This window comes from Triticum urartu, chromosome 5 (genome assembly GCF_003073215.2).
Source record: "Triticum urartu cultivar G1812 chromosome 5, Tu2.1, whole genome shotgun sequence".
NCBI classification, from domain to species: Eukaryota; Viridiplantae; Streptophyta; class Magnoliopsida; order Poales; family Poaceae; genus Triticum; species Triticum urartu.
Genome location: NC_053026.1, coordinates 36,705,579 through 36,725,267, shown reverse-complemented (window position 1 = coordinate 36,725,267; position 19,689 = coordinate 36,705,579). Strand labels below are relative to the sequence as shown.

General features: G+C 44.1%; 1 protein-coding gene across 1 annotated transcript; it reads right to left on the bottom strand.

The window, feature by feature from the left end:
- Positions 1–3,283: 3,283 nt before the first annotated feature.
- Positions 3,284–5,122, bottom strand: LOC125506705 (glycine, alanine and asparagine-rich protein-like). Its single transcript, XM_048671451.1, has 3 exons — positions 4,887–5,122; positions 3,796–4,702; positions 3,284–3,695 (listed from the first exon to the last, which is right to left on the bottom strand). Exons 2-3 carry the CDS (start codon positions 4,041–4,043, stop codon positions 3,284–3,286), a joined length of 660 nt encoding a protein of 219 aa, XP_048527408.1. The 5' UTR covers positions 4,044–4,702; positions 4,887–5,122.
- Between the last annotated feature and the right edge of the window lie 14,567 nt (positions 5,123–19,689).

The window sequence follows — 19,689 nt, the reverse complement described above, 5'->3', positions numbered from 1 at the left end:
GGACGACGGCGCAAGCTCGGGGAGGAGGCTGGGTGGCACAGGCGCGTGGCCGGAGCTGTGACGGGGCGAACGACGGCAGAGCCAACACCGAGGGCGATGCGAGGCCGAGCGGGGTGCGGCGACCAGGGCGAGCTCGTTCGGGCGGCGACGGATCGGGCCCGGAGAGAGAGAGAGAGAGAGACCTGACTAGGGGGCCCACCCAGATCAAAACCGCCGTTGACTAGTGCCACATCAGCAGCGGGTGGAGACAAACCAACCTGGGGTGTTTTGTCCGGTTTTGGTTTGTTTGGGGGGTAAAATAAGCCGAAAAATAGATCGGGGGGTAAAGTGAACCACCCACTTTATTCAGGGTAATAAAATGGACTTTTTTCTTTATGCTGCGGCTGGACACAAGGAATCTATTTCTATTACAGCTAGCTGATTTGGGAATGTTGCGGGTGGCGTTTGAAACAGATTCGCAGCTGCTAGCAGAAGCGTTGGATTTCGGGCGAGCTGGTTCATCGCTGTCTGTATGCCTCGATCATCGAGGACCTCCTCCAGCTACGAGGTGAGGACTGATGATTGATCAGCAGGGCTACAGGGATCAACTGGGCTACAGGGGATCAACTAATGAGTTGAGGACTGACTGATGAGTACGTGTGGATATACTCTCTCTGTTCCAAATTACTCGTCGCAGAAATGGATGTATCTAGTAGTAATGTAGTGTATTGTCAATTGGAGGGATAGATCTCCTAGATAGTGCTATCACGGTAACCCTGTGATGTTGGGAAACTAGGAGAAGAGGGGCAGATTCCTGTTGTTGAACTAAACATGATATAGAAGCAAAATGCAAAACATGATATATTAGCAAAATGCAAACATGTTTCTCTGCACATCGGCTCCTTGTCTCCAAAAACACATACGAGTACATGTGAGAGAGCGAGGTTGCAGAATAAATAAAGACCATGCATGATGAAAAGTTTATCTGGGCAGAATTCTACACAACCTGACTAACCTTAAGTTGCATTTGCGCATGATGAAATACTGAAGCTAGCACCTAGCAGGAACTTGACAGAAACTAGCAAGAACCATTGATGAAATACTGAAACATAGCCGAGCAGCAAATGATATTTCTGTCATACTCTGCAATGGAATGTAAAGTGAGGTAAAGTTCATGAGTCAAAACAAGCATATGAAGTTGATCGATCATGTACGCAGCGGTGACCATATACCAAACTGAAGCACACAAACAGCAAGATCAAATCATGACATCCAAAGGGAAATATCAAAGAATTTCAGTTAGCTTGACCATGTATGGCATTTGCGCTGAATGACCCATGGTGGGAAACACATAATATGCAGATGTTAAGGATGACCAGAACAAACTGAGGTACACAAAGGTCATGCGTTTCGTAGGCTAAAATGGTACTCGCTCCCATCCAAGTACTAAGGCAGCGTCAATTAATTTGGATAGGCAACGCCAATTAATTTGGATTTGAGGGAGTAATGCATCTTAACATGACAAGAACAAAATAATCACAGCAGTGTGTCTGTGGCATCCATGCCACGGTGCCAGTGCCAAGACATGCTGAAACTTAGCTCCGCAACCAACAGAAAGTAACTAACCCCAGGAACAATATCCCGAAAACTGCTTGATGAGACACAAATCTAGGAAACAAACTAAATAGTAACTTGAAGAAAACCAAGAGGAACTACTGATAAAATCCTGAAACTTACCCCAGCTACCAACATTTGAGTCATAAGCTGGAATTTAACAGTGGTCAGTTCACGAGTAGAAACCGAACATTCCTCCTGCATGATCCACTGTGCAGAAACAAAACATGCAGTTGATCAATTATGCACACAATGGTCAGACACAACTCTAGAAAACAGCTTGATCAGCAAGTAAGTTGAAACCAGTTGCATTTGCATTTTCAAGGAAACTAGCTAGTATGCTGAAACTTAGCCCGGCAACAAACTCTCGAAAACTGATTAATCAGACACAACTCTAGGAAACAAACTACCACTGATGAAATACTGAAGCTAGCAGGAACTAGCAGAAACTAAGTTGACAGAAACTACCAGGAATCATTGATGAAATACATAAACATAGCCGAGCAGCAAGATACTTCTATCATACAATGGAATCTAAGTGAGGTAAAGTTTATGAGTCAAAACAAGCATATGAAGTTGATCAATCATGTACACAGGTAACACAGCAGTGACAATAACAAACTGAAGTATATAAAGAAACAGCAGATCAAATCATGACATCCAGTTTACATCTTGACATAGCAGAAACAAAATTATGACTCATGACTCGAGTCAAAACCGAAAGGGGAATTTCAAAGAATTTCAGTTAGCTTGATCATGTATGACATTTGCACTGCATGGTCCATGGTGCAAAACATAGAATATGCAAACTGAGGCACACAAAGGTCATGCAGATCAAGACCATCACATGATCCTATGCAAACTCAGTTTAGTACTACAGAACATGAACGAAATGATCATTTCAGTGAGTTTGGAACATCCATGCCTGTGCCTGATCAAACATCAAACACACACACGTTTCAAACAGAACAAGAACGACATAATCCTACCAACTAGACAGAATTCCTTATATGCATGCATAGGATGATTTAACGGAGCCATCTAAACAGTAGTAACTGGATCATGCGGGAACAAAATTAGCACAAGCAAGAACAAAAGTTCAGTAAACAGTTGGAACAAAGCAATGAGAAGATCATTCAAGTCATACTGGCTACAGTTGAGCGGACGAGATACAGTCAAGCAGACAAACATATCACCAACAGAGTGATTTCGGTCACATCGACTACAGCATGCAAACGGCATAGACGATGCAAAAGCATACTGAGGAACAGCAGAGATACAATGGAACAGACATAACAAAATGAAAGGAACAGCAGGGATACGATAGATGACTTCTGCAATTCTATTAACTGTGACGAGGCCAGCACTTCCAGGCAAATGGCAATCCAGGACGGGAAAAACACTAGTAACAAAGACCCGACCCAACACCTTACATTCGACTGCTGCGATTGACCACGACTGTGAAAACACTACTAACAAAGACCCAGACACGATCAATTCTAACAAAGGAACTAAACTCCACTGACAGGATCATTTACTTGTCGCCGATACCATTTCACTTCGATCTGTACTTCGACTCGGAGCAGCCTCCCGCACCCTGCGAAGTGAGACGAGGAGAAATCAATCAACCAGAGGAGGATCAAACACAACGGGTGAGACAAAAACACAACGGACTCGGTTCAGTACCTGTTCAGTTTCGCCGGCCGCGCCCGCGGCCGTGGAAGTTGCCGCCGCGCCCGGCCCCGCCGTTCCCGCCGCGGCCACCGCCACGCCCCGCCCACTGGTTGAAGTTGCCGCCGCCGCCGCGCCCGGCGCCGCCGTTCCCGCCGCGGCCACCGCCACGCCCCGCCCACTGGTTAAAGTTCCCGCCGCCGCCGCGGCCACCGGCCCCGCCGTTTCCGCCGTTGCGGCCTCCGGCGCCGTTGGCCTTGACCTTCCCGTTGCGGCCGCCTTTGCCGCCCTTGCCGCGCTTGCCGGGGTTAAGATCCTTGTCCTTCACCTTCGCCTGGGCCCTGGCCTCGCGCCTGCGGCGGGCCTGCTCGCCCTTGGCGCGGTCCTCCGCCCTCTGTTTCGGCTTATTCTTCTCTGCGGTATCCGCTTCACTGCAGCACAAACGAAGGTAGAGAAGAAAGGGCCAGGAATCAGAACCGCGCTGAGATGCATATCGACCGAAAAAATCAAGGCAAACGGAATGCGGCTCACCGGTGGGCCTTCCGGTGAGTGCGGATGCAGGCATCCGAGGCGTTCTCCGTGATCTCGTGGCAACCAGGCCAAGGGCACACGAAGAGCTGACCGGTGGTCGCAGGAGCCTGGGCCACCAAAGGCAGCGGCGGCACCTCCTCGCCCTCACCCGCCCCATCTTTTTTCTTCTCGACTTGTCCCTCACCCGGGTCGGTTGTGGAAGTGAGGCGGAATTTATAGAAGCGTGGCTCGGAGAAAGCCACCGCCATCCGCGGAAGGAACTAGCAATCCGGGTCGGTTGTGGAAGTGAGGCATCTAAAGGTGCGGTTTTACTCCTGCACGACCGACCGCTACAGCGCTTAATCCTAATCTTTTCTTCCCCCCTGATTCCAACGGTGGGGGCCCGGGCGCGTGGCACTTTCCCCCCTCAATTAACCAAAACAGGAAAGATTTGCGCCTGTCGGAAACCGATCGTTCCAGCGCGCGCGCGCGGAATAGCATCGCCCCTAAAGGTGTGTTTGGTTCGGAAACGAAGTGGAATGGAATGGCATGGTTCCATTTCATTAGAATGGGTCGGTTCCGTTTTTGTATTTGGTGGGGGTAATTTAAAGGAATGGAATGGTTACATTTTGGTGTTTGGTTTCATAAATGGAATGGAATGGACTTATTCATCTCTCCACTTGTGTTTTTGTGATTATGTACAATATATTGAACTTTGGCATCAAACACGAACAAGACACATATATAGTGGCACAAAAATAATCGATAGAACAATTCTTTGAATTCTATAAATGATGGTTATATGCCCAAAACAAGTGTCCAGATCCAAGCAGCTAGTATCAGTGTAGAGCGGATGATCTTGTAGTACTAACCAGCCATCAGCAACACTTTGCCTCAAAACTTCATCACGTTTTCTGTCATCTGCATTCTGCACACAAAATATGAAATTCAGAGGGAGCACAGCAAGCAACAACAGTATAGCAGCACGGCACAGTAGCAGCAGCAAGTGCAGGCCACGAGCAGCAAGGGCCGGCCACGAGCACGACGCACGCAAGAGAAAGCAGCAGCTCCATGGCGCGGGGTCCGACGGCGGCAGGAGAGAGAGGACCTACAGGCTACCATAGATGGCCGCCGCCGTCGCTGGACCTAGACGGGTCCGACGAGAAGGGGAGGGGACGCCGGCGCTTGTTGCTGCCTGCCGGCGGTGAGGCTAGGAGCACGACTTGGAATCGATCCACCGCTGCCTTTTCCTGCTTGCCGCTGCTCGCCTCCTTCCGGCGCTGCCTCCCGGTGCCTGCCAGATGTGAGGGAGAGACGAGAGACGGAGACATGCGAGCGAGCGAGCCGTTCCGCGTGGTCCGCCCGATTTCGAGGAATCACTCGGTTCGGCATAAAGGGGGAATATGCCGTTCCCTGGAATCGGTGGGTTCCTCTTTCTTGGACGAACCAAACACTGGAACGGGCCTCCGGAACGGAATCGACCCATTACATTCCGGAACGGAATCGACTCATTACATTCTACTTGGTGACCTCAACCAAACACACCCTAAGAGCGAGAGGTAGGCGGAATTTATAGAAGCGTGGCTCGGAGAAAGCCACCGCCATCCGCGGGAGGAACTGGCACGGCCGTTCGATCCAGGTAAATCCGACGGCGATAAGTTGCCAGGTCAGCAATCCGCGAGAGTGGCTCCAACTGGAGCAGGCAGCTTGATCCCTTGGCCGTCCGATGCAGACAAATCCGACGGTCGTAAGTGTTTTAGCTCAGGAAATCCGTACGCGTGCTAGCTGCTGTCCATCCCGTGCCTGTTTTGTGCTTCTTCTCTAACAGCCGTTATATATTTTTTTCCTAAAATGAACCTTGATACTAGCAATATACTCCCTCCGTCCCGAAAAACATGTCGCACGCGTAGTTCACTGGTAATTTTGCAAAAAAGACCTCATAGTTTCAAAACCATCTCAAACAAGTCCCTCTGCCATCGCCTTCTTCCTCCGCCGTCCCGCGCGTGTGGCCAGGGGCCGGCGCCGCCCAGCTGCGCGATTCGTCGCCCACCAGGAAGTGATCTGCTGCCGTCGCCGCGTACCTGCGTCGTCGCCACCGTCGCCAAGTACCTACTTCGCCGCCACCCAATCCTGTGTCGCCGCGATCTCCTCCCGCCGCGATTACCTGCGGCGTCGCCAGAACTTCCCGGCACCATCCGGTGGACCAGGAGCTCCTGCTCGTCCTCCTTGAGCTCCCGTGCATCCTCCTCGAGCTCTCGCGTCTCCCTCTTGAGATCCCGCGCGTGCGCCGCCGCGATCCCTCCAGCTGCGATCCCCTACGGGCATCGCCGGAACCTGCCTCCACATTTCGATGGACAGGGAGCTCAAGCTCGTCCTCCTCTATCTCCCGTGAGTCCTCCTCGAGCTCCGGCGTGTCGCCGTGCTGCTCCTTCTCGCTTGCCCGCGCGCCCGCGCAGCTGCTTCTCCCCTGCCAATGCACAGCTGGGTTGAAATTGAACCTGTGCGTCGTGCTCTACGTGTTGCCCGTGCACAGCTAGGTGGAGCTCTACGTGCTGCTGCTATTGCTCCTCTGTCGTGCTGCTGTTGATCTTCTGCACTGTGGGAAAACCTGAACCTGAACCCAAGCGCACAGCTAGGTTGAAATTGAACCTGTGCGTCGTGCTCTACGTGTTGCTGGGTGGAGCTCTACGTGCTGCCCGTGCACAGCTAGGTGGAGCTCTACGTGCTGCTGCTATTGCTCCTCTGTCGTGCTGCTGTTGATCTTCTGCATTGTGGGAGAACCCGAACCTAAACCCAAGCGCACAGCTGGGTTGAAATTGAACCTGATCTTCTGCTCGTGGGTTCCTCTGCGTCGAACCTGATCTTCTGCCCGTGCTCCTCCGTTTGCACAACTAGGTTCGTCTGCCTGTGCTTCTGCTGCTGATCCAAGTGAAGTCGTGTCGTGCTCGTCTGCACTCTGAAGAAGGTAGTCCATCAGAATACTGCTACCTGAAAGTTAGTGAAATGGTTTACTGTTAACTGAATCATGACAATGCCAATCATGGAGTAAATTCAGTTGCTAACTTAAATTCATGGAGTACATTCATTATACAGAAAATGCTACTAATCATTGTGAACAGAATCATGATGGTTGTTAACTGAAAATTATTGAAGAAACTACTGCTGATCATGGAGTACTTGTGTTGCTTGCTTAATTTGTTGATCTGCTGATGTTGCTTGCTTGCTTAATCTGATGCTAATTTTAGTTAAACTATAAGTGATGTTGGTTGCTTAATCTGCTGATGTTGCTTGCTTAATGTGCTGATGCAGGGTTAAATTTCAGTTAAACTATTGTAAATGTGTGTAAACAAAAGCTTTTAGTTAAACAAAGGGAAATTAAGTTACTCCAAGCAATTACTCCATGGTAATCATCACTGATTACAGTTTAATCTTGTTAAATACTCCAAGCAAAATTTACTGCTGCTACTCCAAGAAAATTTCACTACAAAATTACTACAGAAGCTTACTGCTACTCCAAGCAAGATTAACCAAGCAATTGCTCCTGCTGCTACTACAACTTTACCATGTGTGAATTCAATACTTAGTTTGAGAGCAATCTGTACTACTCCTAATTTACTGCTGAAGTTTAGTCTGAATATTTTGACAGCAATCTGTAGCAGCAGGAGATTCATATGCAAATATTTTAACTGAAAAAATTAGTTAATTAACTGAAACTTAACAACAGCAGTACACTACTCCATTTAAGCTACTGGAGCTACTCTAACTACTCCATTTTAAGCTACTGAATCTACTCTAACTACTCCATTTTAAACTACTGAAGCTACTGAAGCCTTTTGCCAAACATGACTGCACTTTAGGATCCAAAGCTGGGATTACACCTAACCATCATACTGAGAAAAACATATGTTGATCCAAAACTAGAAGTACTCCTTGTGGATTTGTCTCTTTTAGAAAAACTGGAATGTTCTGTTCATGCCAAATGGTGATATGTACATGTTGCAAGATTAATATAGGATATCCTTTTATTCTGTAGCTATGTTCATTGGGATGGTCATTTTTATTTCTTTGAAAACGAAACAATGAATAGTCCTTTCTGGAGTAATTTGTGTTACTGAAGAAGTACATATGCTTTTCTTAATTCAGAACTGCACATCATTGTTATCACAAGAGTGGATAACAACAAATACTGTAAAATTTACAAGGAGCTTCAAATATCAGGAGCTTTTATTCACAGTGTACACCAAATTAATTTTCTTGACACTTTTCTACCATAGGCATGGTACTATGAGCAAGTAAAATTCAGCAAAACTACTCTAACTAGAGTAAAATTCTGTTAACTACTCTAACTAGAGAAAATGGCTTATGATTAGAGCAAAGTGTAGAAATGGTGCCATGGCACCTACTTCTAGGTGTGGCTCGATCGACCCTACATAAGAGGTTCCAGTTGAATGAGCTCAACCACATCACAAGCATCGTGAAGCCTCACCTCAAGCTAGAGAACAAGCTTGCAAGATTGAAATTTTGTATGTCCATGGTCGATGACAATTCGATCTCAACTTCTCGGGCTATGTTAAAACCAATGACGAATATGGTTCACATCGATGAGAAGTGGTTTGACATGACGAGAGTGAAGAATAGTTACTATGTACTTTCAGGAGAACCTGAACCGAAGCGCACCGTGTCAAACACTCACAACATGGGGAAGGTAATGTTCCTAACAGCTGTTGCCAGGCCTCGATATAACAATGAGGGGGAGCTAACATTCGATGGGAAGATCGGCATTTGGGCATTCGTCGAAGAGACTGAGGCGAAGCGGACAAGTCAGAACAGAACAAAGGGAACAGAAGTGTTGACATCAGTGAAAGTAACCAGGCCCGTGTGCAGAGATTATCTAATCAATAAGGTTATCCCGGCAATTCAGAATAAGTGGTCTCACGATGATGAGGGAGCAACAATATTCATCCAACAGGATAACGCAAAGCCTCATGTCCTTACCAATGATGTAGCTTTTCGAGAAGCTGTGGAACAAACTGATCTTGACATCTGATTGCTACAACAGCCCCCAAATAGCCCCGAGTTAAATTGTTTGGACCTCTACTTTCATAACTCTCTCCAGTCTCTAACCGACTGCAGGTCACCTACAAACATCCAGGAACTGGTACAAGGTGTGGAAGAGGAATTCGAGAACTACGATCCCGACAAGTTGCACAGAAGCTTTATCACATTAGAAGCAGTTATGTTTGAAGTTATGAAAGACAAAGGAGGAAATCAATATAAGTTGCCCCACTTGTACAAGGATCGCGTTCAGAATGCTGCAATGGAAATAACCGGTGTATATTGCGACAGTCGGGCAGTTGTTGATACTAGGGCCATTATAAAAGAAATGGAAATTGCAATAGGAAAAGAAAATGAAAGGAAAGAATTAGCTAGAGAAAGGAAAAGAAAGAAAAGTAAAGGGAAGGGAAGGGAAGAAGTGGCCAGAGAAAGGAAAAGAATGTAGTCAAGAGGAGACAAAGAGGCCCTTATGTCATGTAGTCACGTGCTCCTGTGTATGTCTTGTGTAATCTTGTGTCAAGAGGGGACAAAGATGTCCTTATGGCATGCCCTTATGTATGCCTTGTCTAATCCTTGTATATAAACTCCTTGTTGAAATTTATTGGAATTTGGGTTATTTAGAATTTGAATTATTTGAATTGATTTGGATTAATTTCAGTTATTTGAATTAATTTAAAATATTTGAATTAATTTGAATAATTTGGATTAAAACTGAATTTGTGCTAACTTACTTTGCAATTTGTGCTAACTTACTTAATTATTTGTGCCATAATGTTGGCCATTTTAGAAGTGCACTAATTAAATTTCTGAAATGAAGCTATAGATATACAGTGTTCTGTTCTGACAATAGCTAGGTACTATAGATAGGATAGCTGAAGTTTCAAAACAACTGCTCCACAATCAACTGGTTCTCATCAGAAATGGCACCAAGATTAGAAACTGCAGCTGCTGGCAGTGGCACCATAGGAGGATTCAGTGATGAAGTGCCATACTTTGGTCATGTGCTCTAGTGCATAAGCCACAACCACAAGTGTACATATTTTGAATTATTTGGAATTTTCTGATTTTTTTGAACTTATTTGGATTATCTCCTAATAAAATGTACTCCATGAGCTACAAAACCCTTGCAGGGAAAAATTAGTCCATCTGCTCAAGTAACATGGACATGTCATGCTTGGCAATAGCAGAAGTAACATGGACATGGACCAATATGGTGGCATGGCCACTGACCTATGGCTGGCATCTAGACAGCACACACACATACAACACATTAGATGTACTGTATATTCAACTCAAAATTATTTGAATTATTTGGATTTATTAAAATTATTGGAACTTAAATGACAGGACTAACAAAATTTTGTTTACTGAATTTTGCTTTAGTCAACATTTCTTCAGAGTTTTATTTATTGTTGGTTAGGAAAAGAAGAGCAGCAGCGAGTAGCAGGAAAAGAAGAGCAGCAACAGAGAGAGGTTCAGAGCAAGGGAAAGGAGCGTTTGATAAGGAGAACTGCAAGATTTGATAGACATAATGTCCTAGTTTTTTTAGTTGGAGTACAGGCTTAACTGATGGTGCCATTTGGAGTACATTTGCTTGCGGTAATACATTCAGTAATTTTAAACTTGTTACTCCATGTGCTTGCTGGAAGCAATGTGCTCTAGCGCATACTGTAGCCCATATGCAATCTATTTGTATTTACTGAACATGTTCTGTTTGAGCCATCTTTCAGACAAAGGAAACTGCATTTGTAATTCATTTGTTTCTGGAATGGTTCATTTCCCTAATTTTTCAGAGAAAGGAAACTGCACACACTCTAAGCAGCAGAAACTGGAGCGATCCTAGCAAGCACCAACAGAGAAAGGCAAAATGCGAGAGAGGCACGAGGAAGGAGCTCACTCACCGCGGCATCGAAGCGCTGGACGGAGGTCACCGGGAAGTAGCTGCCTTTCTCGAGCAACCTGCGATAAACCAGAACCAAGAAACCTTCTTAAATGGCAGCCAATTTGGGGGCAGTGACAGTTTTTGTCACTGAGATGGAGAATTAGAGATGGGACTCTGTTTGCGAGGCCATGGCGCTGCTCACTGCTCACCGATAAGTCGGAGGAGGGTTCGTCCCGAGGCGCAGGGAGCGATGAGGAGGGATCCTTCTCGACGTCCGGCGACGCAGCGGCGGCGACGGTCAGCAAGACGCCGCGGGGATGGCGGTGGTTGGAGCGGAGGCCGAGCTGCGGTGTGGCGAGCCCGCGACGAGGCAGGGGCGGCGAGGAGGCCCGCAAGCTCTTGACGTTGGCCGACTGGAGGATCTCACTGGCGTGTCTGGCAATGTTACTATCCTTTGCCACACTTGTGCTTCAAAGTAGCACCATGATCTTCATAGTAGAGAGTCTCTCATGTTATCACTTTCATATACTAGTGGGAATTTTTCATTATAGAACTTGACTTGTACTTCCTCCAGTCCTTTTTACTCTGCATATTAGAATTCTCTGAAGTCAAATGTCACAAAGTTTGACCGTATTTATATGAAAAAATATCAACATCTGCCATGCTAAAGTTATATAATATGAAACTTTAAGTCACGACACATCTAGTGGTATTGATTCTAGATTGTGAATGTTGACACTTTTTTCTACAAAGTTGATCAAACTTTATGAGGCTTGACTTCAGTCAAATCTTATATGCGAACTAAAAAAGACCGGAGGGAGTATATTCCAACAATGGGCCTCCTCAAGTGCCCCAGGTCTTCGTGAGCAAGCAAGTTGGATGCACACTCACTAGTTTTTTTTGTTGAGCTTTCATACATTTATAGCTCTAGTGCATCCGTTGCATGGCAATCCATACTCCTTGCATTAACATCAATCGGTGGGCATCTCCATAGCCCATTGATTAGCCTCGTTGATGTGAGACTTTCTCCTTTTTGTCTTCTCCACATACCCCCCTTCATTATATTCTATTCCACCTATACTACTATGTCCATGGCTCGCGCTCATATATTGCGTGAAAGTTTATAGGTTTGAGATTACTAAAGTATGAAACAATTGCTTCGCTTGTCATCGGGGTTGTGCATGATGAGAGCATTCTTGTGTGACGAAAATGAAACTGACTAAACTATATGATTTTGTAGGGATGAACTTTCTTTGGCCATGTTATTTTGAGAAGACATAATTGCTTAGTTAGTATACTTGAAGTATTATTATTTTTATGTCAATATGAACTTTTGTCTTGAATCTTTCGGATCTGAATATTCATACCAAAATTAAGAAGAATTACATTAAAATTATGCCAAGTAGCACTCCGCATCAAAAATTCTGTTTTTTATCATTTACCTACTCGAGGACGAGCAGAAATTAAGCTTGGGTTTTCTTGATACGTCTCCAACGTATCTATAATTTTTGATTGCTCCATGCTATATTATCTACTGTTTTGGACTATATTGGGCTTCATTTTCCACTTTAATATTATTTTTGGGACTAGCCTATTAACCGGAGGCCCAACCCAGAATTGCTGTTTTTTTGCCTATTTCAGTGTTTCGGAGAAACAGAATATCAAACGGAGTCCAAACGAAATGAAACCTTCGGAAACGTGATTTTCTCATCAGATAAGATCCATGAGACTTGGACCCTCTGTGAAAACCACAAGGCGGTCATGAGGGTGGAGGGCGCCCCCCCTAGGGCGCGCCCTCCTGCCTCGTGGGCCCCTCGAAGCTCCACTGACGTACTTCTTCCTCTTATATATACCTACGTACCCCCAAACGATCGGGGACGGAGCCAAAAACCTAATTCCACCACCGCAACTTTCTGTATCCACGAGATCCCATCTTGGGGCCTATTCCGGAGCTCCGCCGGAGGGGGCATCGATCACGGAGGGCTTCTACATCATCATCCAAGCCCCTCCGATGAAGTGTGAGTAGTTTACTTCAGACCTACGGGTCCATAGTTAGTAGCTATATGGCTTCTTCTCTCTTTTTGGATATCAATACAATGTTCTCCCCCTCTCTTGTGGAGATCTATTCGATGTAATATTCTTTTTGCGGTGTGTTTGTTGAGACCGATGAATTGTGGGTTTATGATCCAGTCTATCTATGAATAATATTTGAATCTTCTCTGAATTCTTTTATGTATGATTGGTTATCTTTGCAAGTCTCTTAGAATTATCAGTTTGGTTTGGCCTACTAGATTGGTTGTTCTTGCCATGGGAGAAGTGCTTAGCTTTGGGTTTGATCTTGCGGTGTCCTTTCCCAGTGACAGAAGGGGCAGCAAGGCACGTATTGTATTGTTGCCATCGAGGATAACAAGATGGGGTTTTTATCATATTGCATGAAACTATCCCTCTACATCATGTCATCTTGCTTAAGGCGTTACTCTGTTTTTAACTTAATACTCTAGATGCATGCTGGATAGCGGTCGATGAGTGGAGTAATAGTAGTAGATGCAGGCAGGAGTCGGTCTACTTGTCTCGGACGTGATGCCTATATACATGATAATACCTAGATATTCTCATAACTATGCTCAATTCTGTCAATTGCTCAACAGTAATTTGTTCACCCACCGTAGAATACTTATGCTCTTGAGAGAAGCCACTAGTGAAACCTATGGCCCTCGGGTCTCTTTCTCATCATATTAATCTCCATCACTTTATTATTGCTTTGCTTTTACTTTGCCTTTTACTTTTTACTTTGCATCTCTATACCAAAAATACCAAAACTATTATTTATCATCTCTATCAAATCTCACTTTCGTAAGTGACCATGAAGGGATTGACAACCCCTAAGCGTGTTGGTTGCGTTGAGCTATTGTTTTTGTCTAGGTACGAGGGACTCACGCGTAGCCTCCTACTGGATTGATACCTTGGTTCTCAAAAACTGAGGGAAATACTTACGCTACTTTGCTGCATCATCCTCTCCTCTTCGGGAAAATCCAACGCAGTGCTCAAGAGGTAGCACCCCTTAGTCCAGGACTCCCTCAGTAGCCCCTGAACTAGGCTTCAATGACGAGGTGTCCGGCGCGCAGATTGTCTTCGGCATTGCAAGGCGGGTTCCCTTTTATGAATACTCCAAGATAGTCTTCGGACGCAACGAACGTGCCCGGATATGAAAAGCAAGTACAACACACAACCGCAGAGAGTATAATATTTCACGAGTCCAATCCGCTGACGAATTTTTGTAACATGACATCACGTCCACCCGGTCATTATTTCGAACTGTTTCTTTTCCTGCCGTTCCACGTCTCGAGGCGCGGTTTTTATTGGCACGTCTTGTCGAGGCAGAGATCGTGTCCCATTATTGCGGGATTCTCATCAATACGGGCGTTGGTAACCCAACTGTTCCATTGGGATGATTCCTTAGGAATAGGTAGGTTTTCAGGCTTAGGAGGAGGCGTTCGATATCCGTTGCCTTTATAAAGGAGCCAAGAACCGTCTCTTTTTATGCCGACCCTTTCCTCAACCCTTCCAACTTCGAGTTCTAGCACCCAAGGTTCGACTTCATTACTTCAAGCTTCCCAATCATGTTCGGACCCAGCCCACAGGGCCGATGGGTGGCTTCCTCTGTTACAGAGGAGGACATTGCAAAGCTCCGCGTGGCCAGATACCAGACCACGGAGATCCCCCACAGGCTTCTTGCTCGAGGACAGGTTATTCCTAACCCCAGATCCGGTGAGAGGGTTGTATTCATCTCCCACTTCCTCCGAGGGCTAGGATTCGCTCTTCATCCCTTCGTCCGGGGGCTCATGTTTTATTACGGACTAGATTTTCATGATCTAGCCCCATATTCTTTCCTTCATGTCTCGACGTTCATTATCACGTGCGAGGCCTTTCTCCGTATTTCCCCACACTTCGGCTTATGGCTCAAGACCTTTAGTGTGATACCAAAGGTAGTCGACGGGGAACAAGCGGAGTGCGGCGGTGCTACAGTGAGCAAGCTTACCAATGCTCTCTGGCCAAAAGGCTCCTTTGCCGAAACTCCCAATCTATGGCAGTAATACGTCCATTTTGCATCATGCTTTTATATCGATATTTATTGCATTATGGGTTGTTATTTCACTTTATGTCACAATACTTATGGCTATTCTATCTTATTTTACAAGGTTTACATAAGGAGGGAGAATGCCGGCAGCTGGAATTCTGGGCTGGAAAAGGAGCAAATATTAGAGACCTATTCTGCGCAACTCCAAAAGTCCTGAAACTCCACGGAACATCTTAAAATAAATAAAGAAAAATCCTCACCAAAGATGAAGGCCAGGGGCCCACACCCTGCTCATGAGGGTGGCCCCCACCCCTATGGCGCGCCCTCCTACCTCATGGGCCCCCTGGTGGCTCCCCGACGTCCATCTTCTCCTATATGAAGTCTTTCGATGAGAAAAAAATAAAAAGGAACTTTTCGGGACGAGACTCCGCCGCCACGAGGCGGAACCTTGGCGGAACCAATCTAGAGCTCAGGCAGAGCTGTTCTGCCGGGGATACTTCCCTCCGGGAGGGGGAAATCATCACCATCATCATCACCAACGCTCCTCTCATCGGGAGAGGGCAATCTCCATCAACATCTTCACCAGCACCATCTCATCTCCAAACCCTAGTTCATCACTTGTATCCAATTCTTGTCTCAAAGTCCGGGATTGGTGCTAGTAGGTTGCTAGTAGTGTTGATTACTCCTTGTAGTTGATGCTAGTTGGTTTATTTGGTGGAAGATCATATGTTCAGATCCTATATGCATATTATTACCCCTCTGATTATGAACATGAATATGCTTTGTGAGTAATTACGTTTGTTCCTGAGGACAAGGGAGAAGTCTTGCTATTAGTAGTCATGTGAATTTGGTATTCGTTTGATATTTTGATAAGATGTATGTTGTCTAGACTCTAGTGGTGTTATGTGAACGTCGACTACATAACACTTCACCATTATTTGGTCTAGAGGAAGGCATTGGGAAGTAATAAGTAGATGATGGGTTGCTAGAGTGACAGAAGCTTAAACCCTAGTTTATGCGTTGCTTCGTAAGGGGCTAATTTGGATCCACATGTTTCATGCTATGGTTAGGTTTACCTTAATACTTTTGTTGGAGTTGCGGATGCTTGCAATAGAGTTTAATCATAAGTGGGATGCTTGTTCAAGTAAGAATAGCACCCAAGCATCGGTCCACCCACATATCAAATTATCAAAGTATCGAACGCGAATCATATGAACGTGATGAAAACTAGCTTGACGATATTCCCATGTGTCCTCAGGAGCGCTTTTCCTATTATAAGAGTTTGTTCCGGCTTGTCCTTTGCTACAAAAAGGATTGGGCCACCTTGCTGCACTTTATTTACTTTTGTTACTTGTTGCTTGTTACAATTTACCTTATCACAAAACTATCTGTTACCACTTATTTCAGTACTTGCAGAGAATACCTTGCTGAAAACCGCTTATCATTTTCTTCTGCTCCTCGTTGGGTTCGACACTCTTACTTATCGAAAGGACTACGATAGATCCCCTATAATTGTGGGTCATCAAGACTCTTTTCTGGCGCCGTTGCCGGGGAGTGTAGCGCCTTTGGTAGGTGGAATTTGGTAAGGAAAAATTTATATAGTGTGTTGAAATTTACTGTCACTTGTTACTATGGAAAGTAATTCTCTGAGGGGCTTGTCCGGGGTATCTTCACCCCGTCCAATAGAGCAAAGAGTTGCTTCTCAACCTACTTAACCTATTGAAAATGAAACTCCTTTTGAATTTCCTTCGGGTATGATGGAAAGAGTGCTAGCTAACCCTTTTACAGGAGATGGAACGAAGCATCCTGATGAGCACTTAATATATGTGGATGAAGTTTGTGCATTATTTAGGCTTGCAGGTATACCCGATGATGTTGCTAAGAAGAAGGTCTTCCCTTTATCTTTGAAGGGAGATGCATTGATATGGTATAGGCTATGTGATGATATGAGATCATGGGACTATAAGAGATTGAAATTGGAATTTCATCAAAAGTATTACCCTATGCATCTTGTTCATCGTGATCACAATTATATATATAATTTCTGGCCTCGTGAAGGAGAAAGCATCGCTCAAGATTGGGGTAGGCTTAAATCAATGTTATATTCATGCCCCAATCATGAGCTCCCGAGAGAAATAATTATGCAAAGTTTTTATGCTCGGCTTTCTGAAAACAATCGCACCATGCTCGATACTTCTTGTGCTGGCTCTTTTATGATGAAGACTATTGAATTCAGATGGAATTTATTGGATAGAATTAAACGCAACTCTGAAGATTGGGACCTCGACGAAGGTAAGGAGTCAGGTATGACACCTAAGTTTGATTGTGTTAAATCTTTTATGGACACCGATATTTTCCATAAGTTTAGCACTAAATATGGACTTGATTCTGAGATAGTAGCTTCTTTCTGTGAATCTTTTGCTACTTATGTTGATCTCCCTAAGGAGAAGTGGTTTAAATATCATCCTCCCATAGAAGTAAAAGTAGCTGCACCTATTAAAGTTGAAGAAAAGACTGTCACTTATAATGATCCTATTGTTCCTGCTTGTTATGTTGAGAAACCACCTTTCCCTGTTAGGATAAAGGATCATGCTAAAGCTTCAACTGTGGTTCGTAAAAGCAATATTAGAACTTATACACCCCCCGAGCAAGTTAAAGTAGAACCTAATATTGCTATTGTTAAAGATCTCTTATCTGATAATATAGACGGGCATGTTATTTACTTCTGTAATGAAGCTGCTAGAATTGCTAAACCCCGTGATACAGATAAACATAGACATGTGGTAGGCATGCCTGTTATTTCTGTTAAAATAGGAGATCATTGTTATCATGGCTTATGTGATATGGGTGCTAGTGCTAGTGCAATACCTATTGACTTATACAAAGAAATTATGCATGACATTGCACCTGTTGAGTTAGAAGAAATTGATGTTACAATTAAACTTGCTAATAGAGATACTATTTCACCAATGGGAATTGTAAGAGATGTTGAAGTCTTGTGTGGGAAAACTAAATATCCTGCTGATTTTCTTGTTCTTGGTTCCCCACAAGATAGCTTTTGTCCCATTATATTTGGTAGACCCTTCTTGAACACTGTTAATGCTAGGATAGATTGTGAAAAGGATGTTGTTACTATTGGCTTGGATGGTATGATTCATGAGTTTAATTTCTCTAAATTCAGTAAACAACATCGTGAGGAAGAATTACCTAGTAAGGATGAAATTATTGGTCTTGCTTCTATTGCCGTACCTCCTAGTGATCCTTTAGAACACTATTTGCTAGACCATGAAAATGATATGTTCATGAATGAAAGAAGGGAAATAGATGAAGTATTCTTTAAACAGGATAGCTTTTGTCCCATTATATTTGGTAGACCCTTCTTGAACACTGTTAATGCTAGGATAGATTGTGAAAAGGATGTTGTTACTATTGGCTTGGATGGTATGATTCATGAGTTTAATTTCTCTAAATTCAGTAAACAACATCGTGAGGAAGAATTACCTAGTAAGGATGAAATTATTGGTCTTGCTTCTATTGCCGTACCTCCTAGTGATCCTTTAGAACACTATTTGCTAGACCATGAAAATGATATGTTCATGAATGAAAGAAGGGAAATAGATGAAGTATTCTTTAAACAGGATAGCTTTTGTCCCATTATATTTGGTAGACCCTTCTTGAACACTGTTAATGCTAGGATAGATTGTGAAAAGGATGTTGTTACTATTGGCTTGGATGGTATGATTCATGAGTTTAATTTCTCTAAATTCAGTAAACAACATCGTGAGGAAGAATTACCTAGTAAGGATGAAATTATTGGTCTTGCTTCTATTGCCGTACCTCCTAGTGATCCTTTAGAACACTATTTGCTAGACCATGAAAATGATATGTTCATGAATGAAAGAAGGGAAATAGATGAAGTATTCTTTAAACAGGAACCTATTTTGCAACACAATTTGCCTGTTGAAATTTTAGGGAATCCTCCTCCACCCAAGGGTGCTCCCGTGTTTGAGCTTAAACCGTTTCCTGATAATCTTAAATATGCCTATCTTGATGAAAAGAAGATATATCCTGTTATTATTAGTGCTAACCTTTCAGAGCATGAAGAAGAAAGATTATTGAAAACTCTGAAGAAGCATCGTGCTGCTATTGGATATACTCTTGATGATCTTAAGGGCATTAGTCCCACTCTATGTCAAAATATAATAAATTTGGAAGCAGATGCCAAACTAGTTCGTGATCCTCAATGACGTCTGAATCCTAAAATGAAAGAAGTGGTAAGAAAATACTCAAGCTTCTAGAGGCAGGTATAATTTATCCCGTTGCTGATAGTCAGTGGGTAAGTCCTGTCCATTGTGTCCCTAAGAAGGGAGGTATTGCTGTTGTTCCTAATGATAAAGATGAATTGATTCCACAAAGAATTATCATAGGTTATAGGATGGTAATTGATTTCCGTAAATTAAATAAAGCTACTACGAAAGATCATTACCCCTTACCTTTTATTGATCAAATGCTAGAAAGATTATGCAAACATACACATTACTGCTTTCTAGATGGTTATTCTGGTTTCTCTCAAATACCTGTGTCGGCTAGAGATCAATCAAAGACTACTTTTACATGCCCTTTTGGTCCTTTTGCTTATAGACGTATGCCTTTTGGTTTATGTAATGCACCTGCTACCTTTCAAAGATGCATGATGGCTATATTCTCTGACTTTTGTGAAAAGATTTGTGAGGTTTTCATGGACGACTTTTCCGTCTATGGTTCCTCTTTTGATGATTGCTTGAGCAATGTTGACCGAGTTTTGCAGAGATGTGAAGAAACTAATCTTGTCTTGAATTGGGAAAAGTGCCACTTTATGGTTAATGAAGGTATTGTCTTGGGGCACAAAGTTTCCGAAAGA

Coding starts and splice junctions, on each gene's coding strand:
- LOC125506705 (XM_048671451.1), bottom strand. CDS start 4,043: ATGGCGGTGGCTTTCTCCGAGCCACGCTTCTATAAATTCCGCCTCACT. Junction 3,696..3,795: donor ACTCACCGGAAGGCCCACCG/GTGAGCCGCATT, acceptor TTTGTGCTGCAG/TGAAGCGGATACCGCAGAGA.